The 20758-nt window shown below is 40.2% G+C and overlaps 2 protein-coding genes across 6 annotated transcripts in view; both read right to left on the minus strand.

Annotated features, from left to right (window-relative positions):
* The window catches only part of myo3a (myosin IIIA), a 74001-nt gene that overhangs the window by 41376 nt on the left and 11867 nt on the right, over positions 1-20758 (minus strand). For all 5 annotated transcript variants that reach the window (XM_084939704.1, XM_084939707.1, XM_084939706.1 and 2 more), the window contains exons 4-6: positions 7068-7172; positions 6859-6958; positions 802-878 (exon numbers count right to left, since the gene is read on the minus strand). In XM_084939704.1, the coding sequence (XP_084795830.1) occupies positions 802-878; positions 6859-6958; positions 7068-7172 (282 nt within the window). The remainder of the gene's footprint in view (positions 1-801; positions 879-6858; positions 6959-7067; positions 7173-20758) is intronic.
* Positions 10677-13257, minus strand: LOC146380545 (E3 SUMO-protein ligase ZBED1-like). The gene has a single exon (XM_084939710.1). The coding sequence runs from the start codon at positions 12287-12289 to the stop codon at positions 11180-11182; it is 1110 nt and encodes a 369-aa protein (XP_084795836.1). The 5' UTR covers positions 12290-13257; the 3' UTR covers positions 10677-11179.

Below are 20758 nucleotides of genomic sequence, written 5' to 3' on the forward strand. Positions count from 1 at the left end.
ATGAGCACCTCTTCTTCGCTTTTAAAATTTTCATTAAGTTATGAATTATCTAAAAAAAATTACAATATTTTCTCACTCAACTTAAAAGAAAAAATTAGATTACTTATTCTGAATTTGGACTTTTTACATTATTGAAAAACATTATTTTTTTATTCCATGCAGGTGACAGCACTTGAGGCAGTTTAATGGACTTCACACTGATCCCTCTGGAGGCACAGAAGGTGTTGCCGGACTTTTTTTCAAATATGCAGTAGCACATCCTCAAGACCTGTAAACAGACTTTGATGTGCAAACTCTCACCTATCACCACTGAACTTCTAACTTGCAATATAAAGGAAGCACAGCTTCCAACGCTGTCAATAAACATTGACAGTAGTGGCCACAGATAACAGCATACAAAAACTGCAGCTTAGTCCCTAATGCATTACTGAAGCAAGAAAAACACTATCATATAGAAACAGCCTTTCAGTCGGTGTCAGAGAGTCGTTAAGAACCCCGAGCTGAGAGCCCAGCTCACAGCACAAAGTCACATTAACCTGCTATAAAAAGAATAAGGTTCAAACACATACGACTGGTATAAAACGCTCAATTTTTGATGCAGCCACTTCTCTACACAAGCTATACATACTGTCAGTGCACTCAGCCATGATTTCTTCCCATTTCACTTTTTTCATGCACATTGTATTTGACAGTGTTATCTCTTTGATGATTATTAACTGTGGTCCACTGGGATCTGCTCCAGGCTAATGTAGCAGAACGAGGCGAGGCTGCGGGAGCATTTATAGGCCACTTTTACCGTACCTCGGGAGCCATCCAGAAGGGGGTTCCCACTGAGGTGTTCCTCCTCAGACGGGTATTTGTCAGCTGGGCTGAAACACCTGCAAGGTAGAAAACAAGACTCAGTGGAGACAATTCAAAATATCTCAATAACATGTTTTTATTTCTACAAAGATCACACTGGCAGGTAAAAGTGATGCTCTGAGAAAAGGGAAACAGTGCACAGTAAACAGCAGGACACGGCTCAAATGATACAGAGCCCAACGGCTCTTGAAGCGTGCACTGATAGAGCTGTCGCTATAGTGACGAGGGAAAAAAACAATACACACGCATAAACATCTGCAGTGCTTTTTTTCTTTATCCAAATGATAGACTGCCATGAATTACAAATTCTTATTTGACTGCAAGCGATTTTGGCATTTCAAGAACAACATTTGAATACAATTCAACTGTGAGCACGATCTGGTGGCCGGAGACGTGTCACCTCCTATCAGAACAAGACGCATCTGAGTGATTTATTGCCTGATGCTAGAGAGGCCCGAGTCAAGTCAGAGGCAGATACGTTCAGCAGAAATGGGACTGCAGAGAGAAAAAGAGGACACGTGTGTCATTACGTGTGTGTGTGCTGTGTTAATGTGCCTGACAAGGAACATGCTGACCCACAATCGTGACTTCGGTCCAGTCCAGACAAATCAGTGTTACACCACACTGTGATGTATCCCAGGGCGGGCTCTGCTGAAGCAGCCGGCCAGATCAAGAGCAGCGACCGGGACAAAAGCAAAGCCTCGAGACAAAAGGTGATGTAGTGATGCACGACATGCTGCTGCAGAACCGCGTCTCTGTCTTCTACTTCATGTTTTTATATGAAGAATATGAGGCGCACAGATTCTGCAAAATGTGTTTTAGCAGCCAGACGTGCAACATAAAAGCTTTTAGGAAATGAAAGGGCAATTTGAGGAAATGTACCAATAAAACATCCAGATGGTGAACTGCATAAAAATCTGTTTAAAACATCAAAAGTGTGCAGACAGGCACAATCTCTAAGTAACAGAACAAAGCCATTTACACCACATGAATGTATTTCCAACCATGTCAGCAAATTTAGACATGGTGATGATTCTGCGCATCCATTTAAATGCTGTCACTGTTGGAGCTTGGTGGTTAAATCCAGGGGTGGAGAGAAATGCCGGGATGAGCAGTGTAAAGGAAAATGGTTCTGTGGCAAACATCAAAAGGGATTATAATCATGTGCAGGGCGGGGAGATGTAGGCATAAGGCGAACATACACACAGGGACAATCACATCGTGTCATAAAACCACAAACACACTAACATCACCCCACATTAGTGAAGACAAACTAAGAGTTTTACAGGGATTCATCCTTATACACAAACTTGTATGTGTTTGTTATGATATATAAGGCGTGTGAGGAATATCAGCGCGTGAAAGTACAGGTACACAAAGAGCCCCCTATTAAAGTTCTCTCAACCCCTCTGTTTCCACTACATTAGCCCGGAGTGCAGCCTGGTGGGCCACACACTTAATAATCATCACAGAGATAATGCCGTCAATTAGAATATTCATGAGAGACCGATGAACGAGCAGCTCTCCTCATTCTTCTGCTGCTCTTTTTTGGGTCCGTCTTTTTTTTTGCTGTTCTGTTTCTCCGCCGGTGATGAGTCACTGCGGGGGCTTTATCTCTTCAGCTGCTCAGTGTAGCATGCGCCCCTCCACACGAAAAACCATTAATCCCAGCGTGACGCAGTACCCGTGGAATCTCGAGTCGGACCCCCCCCCAACCCCGCCATTTTCGTCACTCTGCGAGTTTGTTTGTCCTCCTTCGTGACGTCACAGACCTCATTCAAATCTCAGCTGTCAGCAGCGTACAAGCTGGCAAGCGGGATGTCACAAAAGAAGTTGGAGCTACTTTTATAAATGAGATTCAACACGGGTGCCTGCATACTCTTTGAATCCAGCCTGTTGTCATTGCACTAAAACATTTCACAGTGACCTTGCAGTTTGTTGTAATTGAAATGGAAACCGTACAGTTCACATTGTAGCTACTAATCAAATAATCCTGTTTTTAATAATACGAAGAACAGAAGAAATAAATGAAAATGTTTTTTTAAGGTCTTTTTGCAAAAACTGCCTGACCTCAGTTCATGTTGGAGAGAATGGGAGACAAAGCTGGCGATGCACCCTGCTCTTATACTCTACATTACTTGAAATGGCATGAGCATGCAAAACAGGAAATAATTACAAAAGCAATTATTTCTTCATGGCCATGAACAGAAACTGTTGCGCTTTTTCATGACAGTCAGCATGAATTCCTGACTATTTTCACAGGAAGTCCGTTTTGTGTTTGCAGCACGTACGATTGAAATCAAGAAACCAGAGTATTTTTTATGTATTTTAACCCAAGCCACAAAGATTTTTCTCATCTTGACCACATAGTGTTTAATGCTCAACGCTATGAAAGTAATAAAATATTAAAAAAATAATAATAATACAAAGAATGTGTGATGTTTATGATGTTAACTTAAACCTCTAGTGTGTTCAGCAAAATGAGTCACTCCACCAGCAACCCCTCCACTCTCGAAATATACGCAATTTTTTCCTTTTTAAAAGTGAAAAATATTCTTTTTGAGTACATGGGCATGAATCAATACATATGACATCATATTGGACCAGACAAATCATTTTTCAGGAAGACAAAATGAAAACGTCCTGTTCAGAAGCACAAATCAGTAGATTACAGGCTGTACTGTATGTATGGATATATATGTATAAAGTGCAAAACTGTGATGAGGCCAGAAGAAACTAACCACAGCACACGCAACGTGTTACCAAGAACCTGTCAAGTCAACAAAGGTTAGCAATGAAAAGTCTAACCCAGAGTGAAGATCAAGCAGCGACAAAGCAAGAAGTGTGATTTACAGGAGAGCTTGTAGTGGAGGACATGCTGCTGCTTGAATAGTATGTAGGCCTGTGTGGTGTCATGATATTATGGTAGATAAGGGTTTTTGCTGTAAAAGCAGATGTGTGAACCAGTCAACAAAGACTTTTCACCACAAACCACATTCACCGTTCACACACACATTCATATGGCTCTTGATTCTGGGACTTTAAGCCCTTCCTTACTACCACACACACACTTCAGCATGTAGATTAGAGGACCAGGAGACTGACAGCTGTCTTTAAAATTGATAGGCAAAATTAGGAATACAGTGGTGTCCCTAGTTACAACTTTAAAAGTAAATGGACCTTTTAATTTAGACTAATCTAGTGGACTAAAATTAACAACATTTGTTTTTGTGGTCTTATTTATTTTCCATACAAATCCTATGAATCTCTGTGCTGGCAGCACTCAAACCTAACAATTCCTGTAATGCATACAGCTTGTTTTACTTGAATGTGCTGCCTATGATGTGAACACTTTATAGAATAATAAGAGAAAACTTGAAAGCAGACAGTTTTTTTAATCTGGCAAGAATATAAAAACTTAAAAACTATAAAAACGAATTATTATTTATGGTGCAAGGGGAGCAAAGTTTAATTATTGGGTAAACCCTGCTATTTACAGTGACTCTGACTTCCAACTAAGCTTTTCATTTTTTAGTTTTGTGGTTTTGAATACATATGTTAAAAGGGAGTTTTTCCTTGCCACTGTCACCAAGTGCTTGCTCAAACAGGATCATCTGATTGTTGCCGTTTTCTCTGTATTATTGTAGGATCTTTACCTTACAATATGAAGTGGCTTGAGGTGACTGTTGCGATCTGGCACAAAAATAAAACTGAATTGAATTAAAAGTTACAGGACAAATGACCGATTTGATCTGCTAGGGAATTAAAATAGATAAGACCTCAACCAGTGGGAACCATCCAGTAGATGTCGAGAGATTTCTGTCAGGAAAATCTGTGGCTCTTCTTCCTTTAAAGCCACACTTCAATATAAACTTTATTTCCTGTTATAATACAGCTTCTTTTAACATCTTCCCTAAACTGATCCACATGCATTACTTCTAACCAGCAACCACAAATATGGTGCGAACAGATAACAGTCATTCACAGCGGCAAATATTTATTCATATAAGATAAGCTGATCAGCGGTGCCACTGCTTTCTTATACCTTAAAGTGATTGCAGCAACAATTTACTGATGATAACGTATCCCAACATTAAACATAATTACTTCCTGTGAGAGTTTCATGAGCTTAGCACTAAACACGGTGAATTGAAACCGGCTCTCTGGTCTAACCAACAATGTTTGTATGTAATAAATTCTTTTCAGAGATACGGTATCCTTCCTATCTTGGACATTCATTACAGGTTGAGCCAGAGAAACATCAAACACTTGATAAGATGTTCTTATTGTAAATAAGCAAGAGATGATATATCGCAGAAATAATGGCTGGATGCTGTTGGAGATGCCAGGATTGCAATAACCTGATTAATAGCTTCAGACAATTTGTGTGATATCGTCTGTGAGTGTTTATAGCATTTTAATTTAAATCAGAGTGAGGCAAAAGTTGCATAGACAGATACCATCTAGAACTGATTCTTTGCTAAGTTGTCTTTCATGTGTAGACACAACACTGGTTCATCGCTTGAGTTAGGTGCTTTTTTATGCTTGAATGGTTCATAGGTCAGGCTTAAGTGGCTTAACACACAAAACAAAAAAAATCCTCTGAAAATGGTCAAAGAAAATCTTTGAAAGACCTTCAGAGAGAGATGGGAGAACTATTTGTCAAGTACAGAACTAGAAGAAGGCCTTACTCCTTGGAAGCAAAATATAAAGACATGGGGGTGACTCAAGACTTTTGCACAAGACTGAAACGTTTTGTTTCACTTTAAAACTGAAACCAATAACAGGTTACTTTTTCTAGTCTATGAATACTCCAGCATTTCACAGTGTTGAAGATGTGACAGCTGATTTTCAGTGTACAGCAGCAAAAACTAAGAAAGCAACATGTGTGGTCTCGGCCAAACCACCAGATCATACAGAATAATTTGAGAAATTACAAACTCATGGAGGATTGTTTGGTTCTTCTTTCAGCATAAATACTTTTGAATGAATCACACTAAACACAATTAATAAATTAAGGAGAAAGAGGTATTTAATGGGGGCTTTTAGCTGAATAAAGCAGTTTTCAGATGCAATAATAAGAGCCACTATTACTGACGCCATAGTTTTGACCGATTACGAGGGATGTTTTTCTGCCATTCCGTTCAGAATATGTTGTATTTGTAACTGTTTTTAGTTTTTAAAGCAAATATGTTCTGTATGCACAAATAAAACACACAACACACAACTGTTAAAAGAATCCAAGAATACCAGATCCTAGGATTCATCTCTTATCACCAGAAGCATTATCATATTTCTGTTTAATTATATGAATACTTATGTGATGCTTCTGGGTGCAGAGTTTGGACATCTCGATCTACTTCATCAGTAAACATCAAACAAACAAACAGGTGCTGAGAATCTCCATGACAGCAGCGCGAGGAGGAAGAAGCTGCTCTGGCTCAGTATTAGCTACTTCCCATTCAAGTATCAAGTGATTCCATTAATACCTCCCCACCCTCTTGTTCTTCTTCTGTAAAAGCAGTGCACTTTGCGCTTCATTGTTAGGAGAGGGCTTTTAAGAGAAGCCCACAATTAGCAGGGGTAAATGCAAACCTACGCACAAATGGAGAGGGGGATTTTATTTGTAATGAAAACAGGCAGCTGGGGGTTTTTGGGGAGGGGTGAGTCATCTCCGGAAAACCATCAGAATCAATTTGCCTATCCGGATCCTTGAGCCCAGGAACTACAGCGAGCCTCATTTGGTTAAGAAATCGCAGTGGGAGCAGCAGCAATGTCTGCAGCTGTTTGTGGCAGAGTGGAAAAGTATAACCATCCACCACGTTGTTGGATTGTGTAAATGTATTCCAGCCTCTCAGGGAAACTAATTGTTGTCACAGTTTATTTGTAAGACAGCTGAAGGTAATTGATTTTGTTAAATAGAGCTATAACATGTTTTTTCCTGATTAGAGGACAGTGATGCCAAAAATTTTTAAAAAGGCAAAAAGAGGCACATACCAAAGTCCACGAGCTTGATCCCTCCCTGCGTCGTCAATAGGATGTTGTTGCCTTTGACGTCACGGTGGATGGTCTTGTTGATGTGCAGGTGTTGGAGGCCCTGCGAAACAAAGAGGTTAACAGCTTCTTTTATCCTGATGAGCACCTGCCTGTAAAATCACCCCGTTTACTCTGGGGTACATCATAGTCACCCCCCCTCCAATGCTTACCATGAGGGACTCGTGCAAGATGTAGGCAATAATGGATTCATCCATTCTGTCTCCTCTCTTCAGCATGCCCTTGGCCAGATCTGTCACAGAGCCACCATTGCAGAGCTGCAGCGGGGGGTGGGGGGGTGGGGGTTGGGGGTGGGGGGGAGATCCACAAAGGAAAGAGGACAATGAGCAAAAACTCACCATGAGTCAGCACACGCTCTGCTTATACAATGTGTCAAACTCTGGGAAAGATATGCCGAATTTTCATGTGGAAACAGCATGGGGTGAAGCGTTTTGATCATAAGATTTCACAGCGAGAAAACAGGGGGATGATGCTGGAAGTAATTCTATCAATCTTTAGAGGCTTATCTTTCTCAGGCAGCTTAGCGGGAGAGAATGTACATTTTGTATGCAGGGTTTAATCTATGCGGTGATGACTAAGCGGGCTCAAATAAAGCAAATAATCGTATGCATTCAGACAAAGCCAAGATTTATATTAGAAATTATACACCGTTTATGGGACATTCCTCACTGCGGCAGAACACCTCCTCCCCCGAAAAATAGACTTTTGTGTTTGTAGGTGTTTCCTTGCAGCAAACAGCATCTTGATATGGACTTCACCATCAATAGCAATCCCTCCCGGAAAATTACAGAAAATTACCCAGTAGGTTGCCTTGGCAACAACAATAACCCTTAATTTGGGTCTTTCTTTGGGAGATGCCAGAAGTGCATAAAAAATAAAAAGCTCTAAGATGTCAATCAGTGACGCTGGGGGTTGGAAGTGGACTGAAATGGCGTCTCTTTGCATACGAACCCTGTTTGTAAACACAGACGCTGTTACTCTGTATGGCAAAAGATATCACCTACACATGCATCATTCAACTTTTTATGAGCAATTTTCCATCTTCACTCTTAACTGCATGCATAAAAAACATCCTTAACATTTTCTGGTAGACACGAAATTTCCATTATAGCTTTTTGTAGTGATCTCTTGCTCTTTTATAACTACACTGATTTCCCTAACTTGTAATTTAAAAGCAAATCAGCCTATAAAATCAGCCTGTTTAAAATGTGTAACACGTGTGAGAAAATGTTAACACTACCATTCACAATTAATGCAACAAAAATAGTTTTTAACACACATTTCAAATGGTAGGTTACTGCAAGTGGAAGCACACAATGAGGCTTACAGTGTAATATTTATTTTCTCAGGGAAAGGGATGTTTACCCACTGTGCTGTGTGATTTTGGGGTAAAGAAATAGCTCCTTATTAGATGGAAAATAATGATGCTAGCTTGCAGTGTCATTACCTGCAGTCCTAAGAAAAAGGTACAGCATAGCTCAACAATAGCGCCACAACAAAAAGAGTAAAGTAAACATCTGAGGGCCCAAATAGCCAAACAATGAGTCATCTCTTTATAATTCAACCTACAGGGCTTTAACATTTTTTTGTGCTGACAACAGCAAGCTACAAAATCATTCCTTTATTTAAAGATCTCAGTGAATACTAACTAAATGTAGTTAATTCGCGGGTTACAAGTACATAGCATTGCAATTACTGATTTTATTGATTTATTTAGTCTATAAACCTACTGGAAGACAAAGATCTCACCCTCAAAATGCTTTTTAAAAATCCATCCAACAGTCTAAAACATAATAAATATAGATGAGACGCTATTGGTATTCACATAAAATTGATATAAGCAGCAAATCATGGCATTTGGGAAACTGGAAGTAATAAAAATTGGTCCATTTTCCAAAGCAGTAATTTTCTAGAGCTTGGTACAGAACTGAAGATGTAGACAAAGCTACTGCTGATCAACGTTCCTACTCTTGCTTACTGCTACAAACTGTAGTTGGTGGCCAAAAGAGTGAGATCACAAGGAGTAGGTAATTTGTAGAGCTGCTTTAAAGGATCGAGTTGAAATCTGACTATGGCAGCTCCTTGATGAGGATGTTTTGGGCTGGAGATGGTGACTCGGGAGAGGGAGGTCTGGACATTCCTGCTTAGACTGCTGCCACTGTGACCCAGACCAGATAAGCAGCAGATAATAGACTGATGGGTGGCATTTTAGCATTAACAGCTTTTTAAAACTGAGCTAGTTATTATCTTGTCCCAGAAAGTTCAATTTGTTCATCTGCAGGGGAAAAGTTTATCTAAGACTGAAATATGAGCAGTGAAATGTTTCTCCCACAGAGAGCACTGCGTCCAGATGAAAAGAAGCAACTTTCTGAAATTATTGTTATCTTATTTTGAAAATTCTGTACTGTAATCTTGCATTATACCTGAACAGGACAATGGTAAAAGGCCCCTGGTGGTACCGGCGGAACAAGAGCCACTAAAGACAAAGTTACTTCTTTGTGTATCTTGCATTTCCATATCTCTTTGAAACACTTTGTCTTTCTTTCCTTGTGCATTTCAGGAATTATATATCACTGCAAATACATTTTATTTCTCGTTAGTAGGGGTGTGTATTGGCAAGAATCTGGCGATACAATATGTATCATAATACAGGGTAGACGATACGATATATTGCAATACTAAAAGCCAGACGATATTTGTGTTTAGTAGGACTAAATTTAATTAGGAAAACTCACAGTAAACAGTCCAAACTGTTTAATGCTTGACATGAAACATCTGAAACAAAAACACTCTCCAAGTTCAAAATGAATGGAGAAATTAACATCTGCCTTATTAGAAGTCATGTCAAATAAACAAACAAAAACTACTTTACTGAAATATCAAGTATTTTTTAACATGAAAAAAGTAAACATGTAACACTGAAGTCTTTCTAAGTACTATGATTGTAAAATACTTATCCAAAAACTGCTCTATGGAGCATCAAAACAAAGTACTTTTTATGTGACCTTAACATAAATAAATATAAATCAAAAATGAAATTGCTTGAAGAATCCATCCAAGTAAACATTAACAAAAAATGTAAAGTGCTATTACAATTAAGTGTTAATAAAATAAAGTACAGCTCTGCAGTGTCCATCAATGGAACACTTTTAGTACAACCTGAAAAAAGGAATTTACTCATCTAAATAAAAGTGCTTATGAGACTCAACCAAAATGTCAAACATTCTCATATCAGAGATTTTACATGTGTAGTGTTTTCTCAGTGTTTATTTTTCAATTTCCAGATTTTTGTGCAGGAATACAAGCTGATCGACATGGTCAGCTCTCAAGACACTTCTCTGTGCATTTACTATGTCTCCTGCAGAGGAGAAAACTCTCTCTGCAGAGACACTTGTTCCAGGAATGCATAGGAAACTCTTTGCTACTTTGGATAGTTGAGGGTATTCCTGTTCATGGTCCTTCCACCAACTGAGAGGATTTCCTGTGAGAGGCAAAGGGGTCTCATCTCTATACCTCTTGATCTCAGCTGCAGCAACATCATGTTCTGATTTTGGTGCAGTATTGTCACTAGTAGAGGCAAACGTAGCTCCGAGCAAGTCCACCAATGCACATGAGGTCCTCTGTCTCTTTAGGGGTGGCCGAGGGATGGAGTCAAAGTTGTCTTTGATATGTGGGTGATGAGCCTCCTCTGTGGCATCTCTTCCTCCACCTGTTTGTCAGTATCCTCATTCTTTTGCTGCTGAAAAACATTAAATTCAAATAGTATTAATGTCAGAAAGTCAAAATTCAAATCCAAGATTCACCCTGTTTTTCACTAATATTTGATGACAAATGTCATCAATATGCATTTTTTTTTTTTTTGCTTTTTACTTTATTCACTTGCTTAAAACTTCAGTTGAATTTTTCCAAATAAATTAATTTATTTACTTACATTTTCTTCCTTCTTTATCACAGTCACCACAGTGTCCAACAGTCTGGAATAGGTCTCACTGGTCTCTGCTTCAGACAGGAAGGGCAGGTCCTTAAACCGAGGATCAACAGTTGATGCCATCCATAGTGTCTCCCTCTCATTTACATATCTCTTTCCCAGATCTTCTGCTATGGCAGTCTTAATGTCCCTTACTGTCGGTGTATCATCAACACTTTCTTGTGCACCCATCACAAGCTTGGCATGAAGAGGAGCAATGATGGACAGGGTTGGCATACTCTCCTCTGACATCACTAGGGTGGCGTCCTTCATAGGCTTGAGTGCCCTGACAACTTCTTATGCACATGTGATGCCAGACTCACTTAATGTGAAAATTTCTTTTTCACTCTTCCTAACTTCTGCAGAAAGCAGAGCTGCACAGATGGCTGGTTGCTGTTCTAAAAATCGTTCTATCATATCATAGGAGCTGTTCCATCTTGTAATTATGTCCGTGATCAATTTGTGAGCTGGTAGCTGAAGGAGGCACTGTTTCTGCTTCAACTGGTTGCTGGCTGTGGTGCTGCGCCTGAAAAAGGCTGTTACACGTCGGATCCTCCCGAGAAGTCGCACCACGGATTGTATTTTCAGTGCTTTCTGTGAGGCGAGATTCAGACTGTGTGCAAAACATTGTATGTGCGTCATGCCTGCAAGTCTAGCCGCGAGAGCCATGTTTGGTGCATTATCGGTAACAACAACAAGGTCCTTTGCGTTCAATCCCCATTCAGCCACAGCGTCAGTTAGTAACGCTGCAATGTGCTCACCTGTGTGACTGTCATGCATGGCTCGGGTTTGTAGTACATGAGACTGAAGGTTCCACTGGTCCGTTATGTGATGTGCTGTAACAGTTACGTAAGATTCAGTGGCTCTCGAAGTCCAAGCGTCGCATGTCAGAGCAACTGTCTCAGCCGAGCTGAGAGAGTCCAGCACTGTCGCTTTGACTTCTTGGTACAACTTTGGCAGAGCGATGTCCGTGATGTGTTGTCGAGAAGGAACGGTGTAACGGGGCTCCAGCGTTTTAATCATATTACGAAATCCTTTATTCTCCACAACACTCAGAGGGCGCATGTCTTTGCAAATAAAAACAAATACTGACTGCGTTATTTTTGTTGCACGAGTTGAAGTTGCTGGTAGTTTCGAAAAGTTAACTTCTTCAATTGTCTGTTGAGAGGGATCACCTCGTTTCGTTTTAAAATTAGCATTTGACGCTACGTCGCTATGGTGTCTAGACACGTGTGTTCGTAAATTTGTTGTGTTACCGGAATATTTGACTCTGGCGGTGCAGATTTTACAGACTGCATAGCTCTTGTCATAGTCTTTACTGCCTTCTTTTGTCCTAAATCCAAAATAAGTCCACACATCAGCTTTGAAAGCTGCGCGGGCCGGCTGTATCCTCTCCTCTTCAGTCATCAGTTAGCTAGCACCACACACGTCCACTGTTCTACTTCGTTCTTTTGGCAAACTAGACGCTTCTACAGTTATCGCGAGACCTCGTTTTTACGTCATAGTAAAGGCGGTGAAAACTGCAAACCAGTGGCCGGAGTTTGAATTCCAACATACAAAAGAAATAAACAGTAAATGCATGTCATTTTTCAATTAAAAAAATCGATAACACTGATTTTAAATATCGATTCAGTATCATTGCACGAAATATCGCGATATTTCGTTGTATTGATATTTTCTTACATCCCTACTCGTTAGTAGTTTTGTGTCATGTTCATTTGACTTTGTATACTGATATGTTAACCTCAAATTGAAATGCTGGCCCGAGGTTGGAATGGGAACTATAATCTGTAATCCTTCTACGACACTGAAGGTGAAGCAATTCTTTGACCTTGACGATGCACTGGCATAAGTTTTCAATGATGTGCCTCTTGTCTGTTTTCTATCTGCCTATCAATCTGCCTATTCATCAGGAGCCTAGAGGACTGTTGCAGGATGGATGGCATGTATCTCAGCTGCCACATAGGAAGCTTAATCACGTCTCCTCTCGGCTATCAGACGTGCAGACAAACTGCAGTTAAGCAGAGAATACCGCAGAGGTTTTCACAGACAGCACAGCAGTCTGACAATGAGCCGGGCCTGACGTCAGTCCACATCATTGCTGCCATATCACCTGTCATCATTAAATTACACGAGGCAGACGAAGGAATCCATATTAATGAGAGGTCCGATGTCCCGGATTTAGGTGAGCTAAACGTTAGTGCTCTCACCTTAGCCACAGCGGCCACATCAACAAGTGATCCTGGACATGAACATTAATTATTAGAGATGTGGTGAAGACCTAAATCTCTGCAGAAAGGAAACGACATTGGGAATGTCATAGATGATTTAATTTAATTGTTTAACTGCTTAAATCACATTTACTAACCGTTCTATGAGCTTTAGCACAGATATTCAAACACCTCAAGATTACGGTTTCTTTTCAGAGGCAGAAATTTTAACACTGACAGGAAAACTTAGCCTTTAATGTCAATCATGGATCTTAATTTTAATCTATGACCTCTTTGGTGCTCGTTGATTCCCGTTTCATTTTGTAATCCCATGTTGTCATGCAAACTGGTCAGCTTTACTTTACTTTTGCACTTGCTGAGCATTATCTTGAATCTCTCATGTATGAACTGGGCTGCTTTGAACCATGGCTTTTGCCATCTTCCAGTTAATCTTTGACGTTGTTTAAGCTTTCAGCCTAGAGCCCAGTGTTCATGCCCAATTAGAGACTATGTTTTCACACTCTTATTAGTTTTCACTTGCTTTTTATCTTTACTCTTATTCAGTCATTATGTTTAGGCATCACAAATAATTGGCAAGGTTTAAAGTACCACAAAATCCTTGGTACGGTTAATGCAACAAAAACTGTTTGTTGAACTCTTGTTGTACTCACTTTTCAAACACTTTTTTCTGGTGTTATAAATGAAGTACATCCCTTTCCTTTAGCATTTCCACTCCTCCCTAAAAGTTCAGTACAAGATGATTGAAAGAGAGCCTTTTGTCAATCAGGAAGTAAAAATAAGGAAGTAAAACTCTCACACTTCAGCAGCTAAATCTGGTAAGCTATGAGACCAGTTAGTAACCCAGTGTACTGTATTCCCAGTGCCAAAGGACACCTTTTCTACATTTGCAAAACCCCAGCAGCTTTGAAAAAAGCATAGTATTTAACACACCGAGATCAGGAATGGGTTACTTGGTCAGTTTTTGTGGATGGCTTCTCATCTGCTCCTTTGCCTTATTGAGAAAAACCATGTTGACATGTTGCTCACTATTGAAGAATGTACCAGCAATGGGCTTCAAAATTCTTTTTCTTTCTGACACTCATAGAAATCATGAGTCATTTTTACAGTTAGAGACGATTCAATGGAGTTTGATCTTTCCTTGTTACACATTTCACAGATTTGGAAGAGGAACTCACCGCATGAAAAGATTTGTTAAGATTTGCGCTCTGTCTTGCTCATCATGTCAAAGAATAAACAAAGGAACACACTGAATATTGAGCGGTCTAGTCTCCATTACAAATGAGGTCAGGTGCTTGTTTAGTCATGTAAATGCAAGTTTTGCATCAAAGACGAGCAAAGAAGTAGATAAAAGAAATGTAAAGATGAAACAAACTAAACACAGGTGCTCGCTTTAGCCATCTTTCATTAACAGTGTGATTGCATAAAAGTTTAAATTTACATTGTATTTTTTTAATTACCTCATTTATGGATGGATATACGGAGTTGCAAAAAGCTCAAAGAAGCATGTTCCCTGTGTGTGTGTGTGTGTTTGTACTTGTTTAAATATCTTTGTGAGGACCAAGAACTGTCATTATACTTGTGGGGACCACCAATAAATATGAGGCCCAAATGCCAGTCCTCGTGAATTTGAAGGCATGTTTTGAGGCTCAAAATGTTGTTTTGAGTTTAGGGTTACAATTAGGTTATAGTTCAGTTTAAGGTTAAGCATTCATTTCTGGGGGGTTAGTGTTTGCGTTAGTGAAATCGAGGCATTGTATCTATTCAATGTCCTCATTAAGATCTGAAAACAAACGTGTGTGCGGCATGCTGGACCATCTCCAGAGAAGAGCACTCCCATTGTTACCGTGGCCTTATCGTTTACACGGGGCATAATAGCCGAGGTGTCCACTTTCTGGCACCGTTTATCTTGAGGTCTGATAGAGGGAAACCATTTCAAAACATCATTGTCAATTAACGAGTTCAAAGGTCAAGAGGATGAGCTTGGAGGGAGAAAATGGGTTGAAAAATCCAGAACAAATTGTTGACTTTGACAGGGTGTCCAAGTAGAATGAAGCCAGGAAAGCAAAAAAAGGGACAAGCAAAAAGTTTTCATGTGTTTTCAGGCACTGATTCAATGACTAGGGAATTTGTGAACTGATTAAGGCTTACATCCTAACACATGTCCTAAAATGTGTAGGTTAGATTAGTTGGTGATTGTAAACTAACCATAGGTGTAGAGTTCAGAGTGTGTGATTTTCTGTCGCTCTGTGATAGATTGGCGACATGCCCAGGATGAGCCCTGATTAAGTTTCCCCTGAACCTTCGAGTCAAGTCCTCGTGCGATCCAGTTTTTGTGTTTTGTGCCACGCTGAAAGGGAAAGCTGTATAGGCTTACTAATGAGAAGCTTCGAGAGATTTATCTCTCTTTTCCACTTATCATTTATCTTTCCCCAGACAACAATGCTAATTATTGTTTTCTTCATGTGCAGACTCTTTATGCAATTTTGGTCCTGACAAAGAATCTTCATAAGCTAATTTCTCCTACCACTGCTGCTTGCTTTTGCTGTTCATTTCCTCTGTGATAGAAAATGATGGTGAAAGGGTTTGCGCTTCAATAGATTGAGTTATCTTTTTCTGCTTCTTCTCTGAGCTGCTCACTTTAGCGGTCGGGGTTTAATTTAATTAATTTGCACACATAGATGAATGACGAATGACATTTTTTTAGCAATCCCAATTTTTTTTAAAAAGCACATCCCCAGAGTGATGAAATTTTGATTTAGAACTCCAACATTTTTTATTTTAGCTCGATAGAAGATGGTGAACATTTAAAACAAATGACCTTTTAAAGTCTCACAAATGACATGCACATCTAAATTAGCTCCTTATTTCCAGTCAGAGAATAAAAGTCGCTCTAGCGTCACTTTCTTTGAAGTATTTTCAAGCTCTCTGGTAGCAATATTAGGCCTTTATACATGAAAGCATGCTCATCTCTGCCCACATCTGCTGTGATAAAGGAGAACACTACAGAGGCAAAGCCAAAAGCTCGTAGACCCCAATGAAGGGCTAACAAAGTAGCGGATGCAATTTGTATGAATTCTGCTCATAATGAGCGGTCTGCTGTCAGTGCAGGGCAGAGAAAGGCTCCTCTCAGCAGAGCTAAAGGATGGAAAATTACAGTTTAGAAAGGAGGGCCAGTAACCATGGTGAATGACCACCTCACTCCCTGCTTTCCTGTCTTTTTTACTGCTAAAACCCCATGTGCATCTACTTCAGAGCACAAAAACACACACACACACACGCACGCACAACACAGCCACTTATTAAACTGTCAGGCAGTGATTTCAGCCTCAGGATTAGCCACCAGATTTGGACTGCTGGTTGCAGATTTGCAAGGGAAATTTTGAGTGGATATGTAACCACGGGGAGTAAACAAAGATCACAGCAGATTTATAGTTTTACTCATAGGAATTAAGCCCTGGTAGATAATTTCACTGTGAAACTATCTTAAAAAAATAATAGCACTTTCTTTGTTTTCCTTCAAAAGGATGGTGCTGTCTGATGGTTCAGCATCTTGATATCTGAGAGAAGTAAATGCAGGGTCCTCTGCAAAGGTCAGGAGAAAGGAGAGTGATGAAAGGGGAAGGAAACTCAAGATGGAGAGGTGAAAACTATCTATTGGGCTAGCATAACAGTGCTGCTGTTGATGTGAAGCCCACTGAGCTTGGATTACAGAAATATGGACACTCTGTTCTATGCCACGAGCTTGTACGTGGTTTTGTTTCAAGCTAAGTACCAACATCAACTATTTCAGCACATTTAGATCTAAACCTTTTAAAAGATCTTTTCACAGAAATGACCCAGGGGGCCTTTTGTTTGTATAAATGTATAAAATACCACAGCATGGAGCCACTGAGATATCCAACATCAGTAAAAAAAATTATAAGCATGAAAAAGAGATTGAAAATCAATCTTTATATTCAACATCAGGCTCGATTTAAATAATGCTTTCCTAACTTTGTAAAAAGTAAAAGGTAACAAATAAACAGATACACCAATAATATCACTAACTAGGACTAGAAATTATTAGTAAGATGATAAGCAACAACAGCACAAAAATACATAAAGATTTTAAAATTGCATTTATGTTATTTACTAAATTTATCTGCACTGGTCTCATATCATCTCATTTGAAGTGTGAATGTCACAGGCTACTGCATACTGCTGTTATTTAGAGCCTAGCTGGCCTATTTTGTGCACCTCCTTTTACTCCTCCTCACACAAAAACACTTAAATAATATTAATGGAGTTGGTGACAACATGTTCTTGTCATAGTTAAGTCTGAGAGTGACGTCAATATAGCTGTTCAGTCATCTCAGCTAATTTAATCACAGCATGCTGTTGAAATAAAATTCCGAGTTGCTGCTAATACACAGTGTAGTGAATACTGAATACTGAAGTGAATCGATTGGCCTGTCGTCATCAATATCCAGTCTAGTATCCAATCCAAATGTCAAATAGGTACGCCTAGGGATGGGTATCGTTTAGATTTTATCCAATACCAGTCCCAAACCGGTACTTTTGAAACGGTGCCGGTGCTTAAACGTTGCTCAAACCAGTGCTTAAAGAATGAAGAACACAAACTTTGTCCAAAAACCTCTCATGTTCAGCTGTTTTTTTGTAAAAAGATAACAATGTTAGCCTTTTCTGCAGCTATAGGGGATTTATGGTATCACTCTTGGCTGGAAGCAGTGCTTAAACAATGGAAAAAAAACACAAAATTTGTCCAAAAACCTCTCATGTTTAACTGTTTTCCACTTTTTCTTTGGTCATTTTAGCCTTTTTGGCCAGGGTGAAGGGAGCATCTGCCATCAAACAAGAAGACAGCCGCATGGAACTACAACGGTGTTTGCTAGTTCACCTTAGCCTACTCAACGTAAATTACACACGAACAACATTAAGCTACTCACGCAGAGAAGAACGGCTGTTGCTGCCATCATCATCATCATCATTTCTTCTACACTGGCAGGGCTAGGGGCCAGGACTCTCCTCTTCGGGTTTTTGGGGGATGTTGCTAACTCCGGGACCGATAACAGGCACCACATCCACAGTAGATGTGCTCCATGTGAGGTCTCACAGCAAGCTATCAAATACGGCGCATTTCTCGGCTTTTAAAAAACCGCTATGCGTCGCCAGGTGTTTCATCAGAGTCGAGGTGTTACCTCCTTTGCACAGTATCACCTTAAAGCACTTGTTGCAGGCTGCTGAGTTTGCATCTTTTGCTGTGAAGTACAGCCAGACTTTTGACCGCTTCACCTTGGGCGTTTTTAATCTATAACTCTGCTCTAAAAGAACGTACGTACCTGGGCCTGCCTACTACGCTTGCAAAGGTAAAATGATTGGCTAGAATCCAAAGTGTGTGACATCTCAGGAAAAAAAGCACCGAAATTTGCACTGCTTTTCGGTCTGGTTACTACCGTTTATGCCTTCATGGCACTGGATACCCGTACCCATCCCTAGGTACGCCCCTACTCACAGTATGCAATATCGCGATACTGCATTTTGCCTGCAATGGTATTATGAGACAGTTATTGTCAGACTTTCGATACGCTGCAAGACAATCATGTATGATGCATCACAATGTCCGACAGAATTGGAGCCCTCAAAAAGTAAAAAACATGTGTTTTTCACTGCATTGTGGTCTGAGTGTGTTTGTGTGTGTGTGTGTCAGTATAATTTAACTTTAATACTGTGTCTGTTCAGTTAATTGGTTCTCTGAACTGCTTTCCTTGGCTATCTACCATTTTGCCCTTGGGAATTTCTTCTTGTTCACTTGTTCACATTGATGTCTTTAACCTGATTCATTCGCTTCATGAAGTAGTGACCCCTGAATCCGGGCAGGTCTCTGTTTGGAGATGATCACACCCATTCAAACCAGTGCTGCCAGTTCCACGGCTACAGCACATTTCAGAAGTGTTCCAGAGGGGACTCTTCACTTAAAATGGTCTATTTGAATGCAAAATCCACCAAGCTGCACAGAGCAGATAAAGAGGGGAGATGTAGGAATAGCAGACAATCCTTTCAATTTTCAAAATAAAAGACCAATAAAGCGATTGAAACACTGTTTCTGAAAACCTCCCGGTGTGAAATTACCCTAATAAAAAGGCATCTTGATTAGGTTCATTGGAGATGCAACATCACAGACATGGTAGACTTGTTTAGAGCACCAACATTTGCTTTTAAAGGGATCAATATCTTTCCCAATATTGTTTCTAAACACTAAACTAATGGGAACTTCATTCGGTTTTTCATTGATTTGGTCATGAGCTGTTGAACAAATAGACATTTTGACCTAATTATTGGGCGGCTACAAAAGTTGAGCGACTTCTACAATGATAATATTTCATCTATGAACCACAATTGTCACGGCCCGTGGCTCGGCATCCAGGGAGCCGTGGGAGGCTGCGGTGGCCACACCCTCGGGCTGGGCCGCCTCCAAGCCACCTGCGTCGCATCTGAGGCAATCACCGGAGGACTACTTCAGCCAGCTCTGACAGCTTCTCCTCGCCTATCCGTAAGTCTCCTCCCAGTGACATAAATTGTCAAAGTCATACAGAAAACAGTGGTTTACCAATGGCAGCAAGAAATGCTCTCTGGGGATCATGCATGTGTATTTAAGGGATATTTCAGAAAAAAAGTGATTAATTAACCTGCAGACCAACATTTCCATCCCTTGAGACACATTACATTATAGTCCATTCGACAGAAACACCACACACACACACACACACACACACACACACACACACACACACACACAAAGAAACACATCAACCACCCTTTTGGACGATGGCTGTTTCATTTCTTATCAAACCTCCTTGAGATTGCTGACAGTGTTTTCCAGACATCTCCAAGTTTGTACTGCTCTCTATCAAAGCAGGAACACAAATTACATGGTCCGACTGCCAAAAAGCAAAGAAAACCAATATCTGACACAGTGTTCGACCCCACAAACACTTTCTCTCCTCTGAGGTTGACCTCCATTACATGTTTGTCTGGAGCTTGACATTTCTAAAGGGCTACAGCAGAAAATGAAAAAAGGAGAAAGATGGAGAACGGGGGGGAGCTGACAGGAAGGATTTTTGAGGAGTACTGAAAGCAGCAGCAGTAGCAAGGTCTCCTTGAACCTTCATGAAAATATCATGGCTGCATGTGGCTTTTCTCGTGCATCAGCAGGTGCAAACAAGGAAAGGCTAATTCAAAAAAGGCAATTTCAGTGTGTTGCATCTTCAGTTCTACAACAGAAATCAACTACAACAAGGAACATTTCAACCTGTGCTCCAACTTTATACAGAGGGTGTATAAACTAATACATGAAGACAGCTCCTGTTAACAGAAATCCCTGCTGTGCTGCTCTCAGCAGGGCGCTCACAACACGCAATCTAACCTCCCCCCCTCCTGGTACTAACTGGCCTGCGACCAAATCCCCCAGGTGCTCTATAAGTAAACTCCTAGACTGCCCATTGTGGCTAAAACTGTTACATAATCCCTGACCGCTGTACATACCTGGCAAGACTTCCTGTTTGTAGTATAATAAGGCTTTTGCACCTACAGTATATGCTCTCTAAGATCCAAGTCAAATCTGCCTGTGACAAAAACACAGCCAATG

Source organism: Perissodus microlepis, chromosome 9 (genome assembly GCF_051167445.1).
Source record: "Perissodus microlepis isolate ML-2025 ecotype Zambia chromosome 9, ASM5116744v1, whole genome shotgun sequence".
NCBI classification, from domain to species: domain Eukaryota; kingdom Metazoa; phylum Chordata; class Actinopteri; order Cichliformes; family Cichlidae; genus Perissodus; species Perissodus microlepis.

Excerpts from the sequence above, each read along its gene's own strand:
- LOC146380545 (XM_084939710.1), bottom strand. The coding sequence starts at position 12,289 with ATGACTGAAGAGGAGAGGATACAGCCGGCCCGCGCAGCTTTCAAAGCT.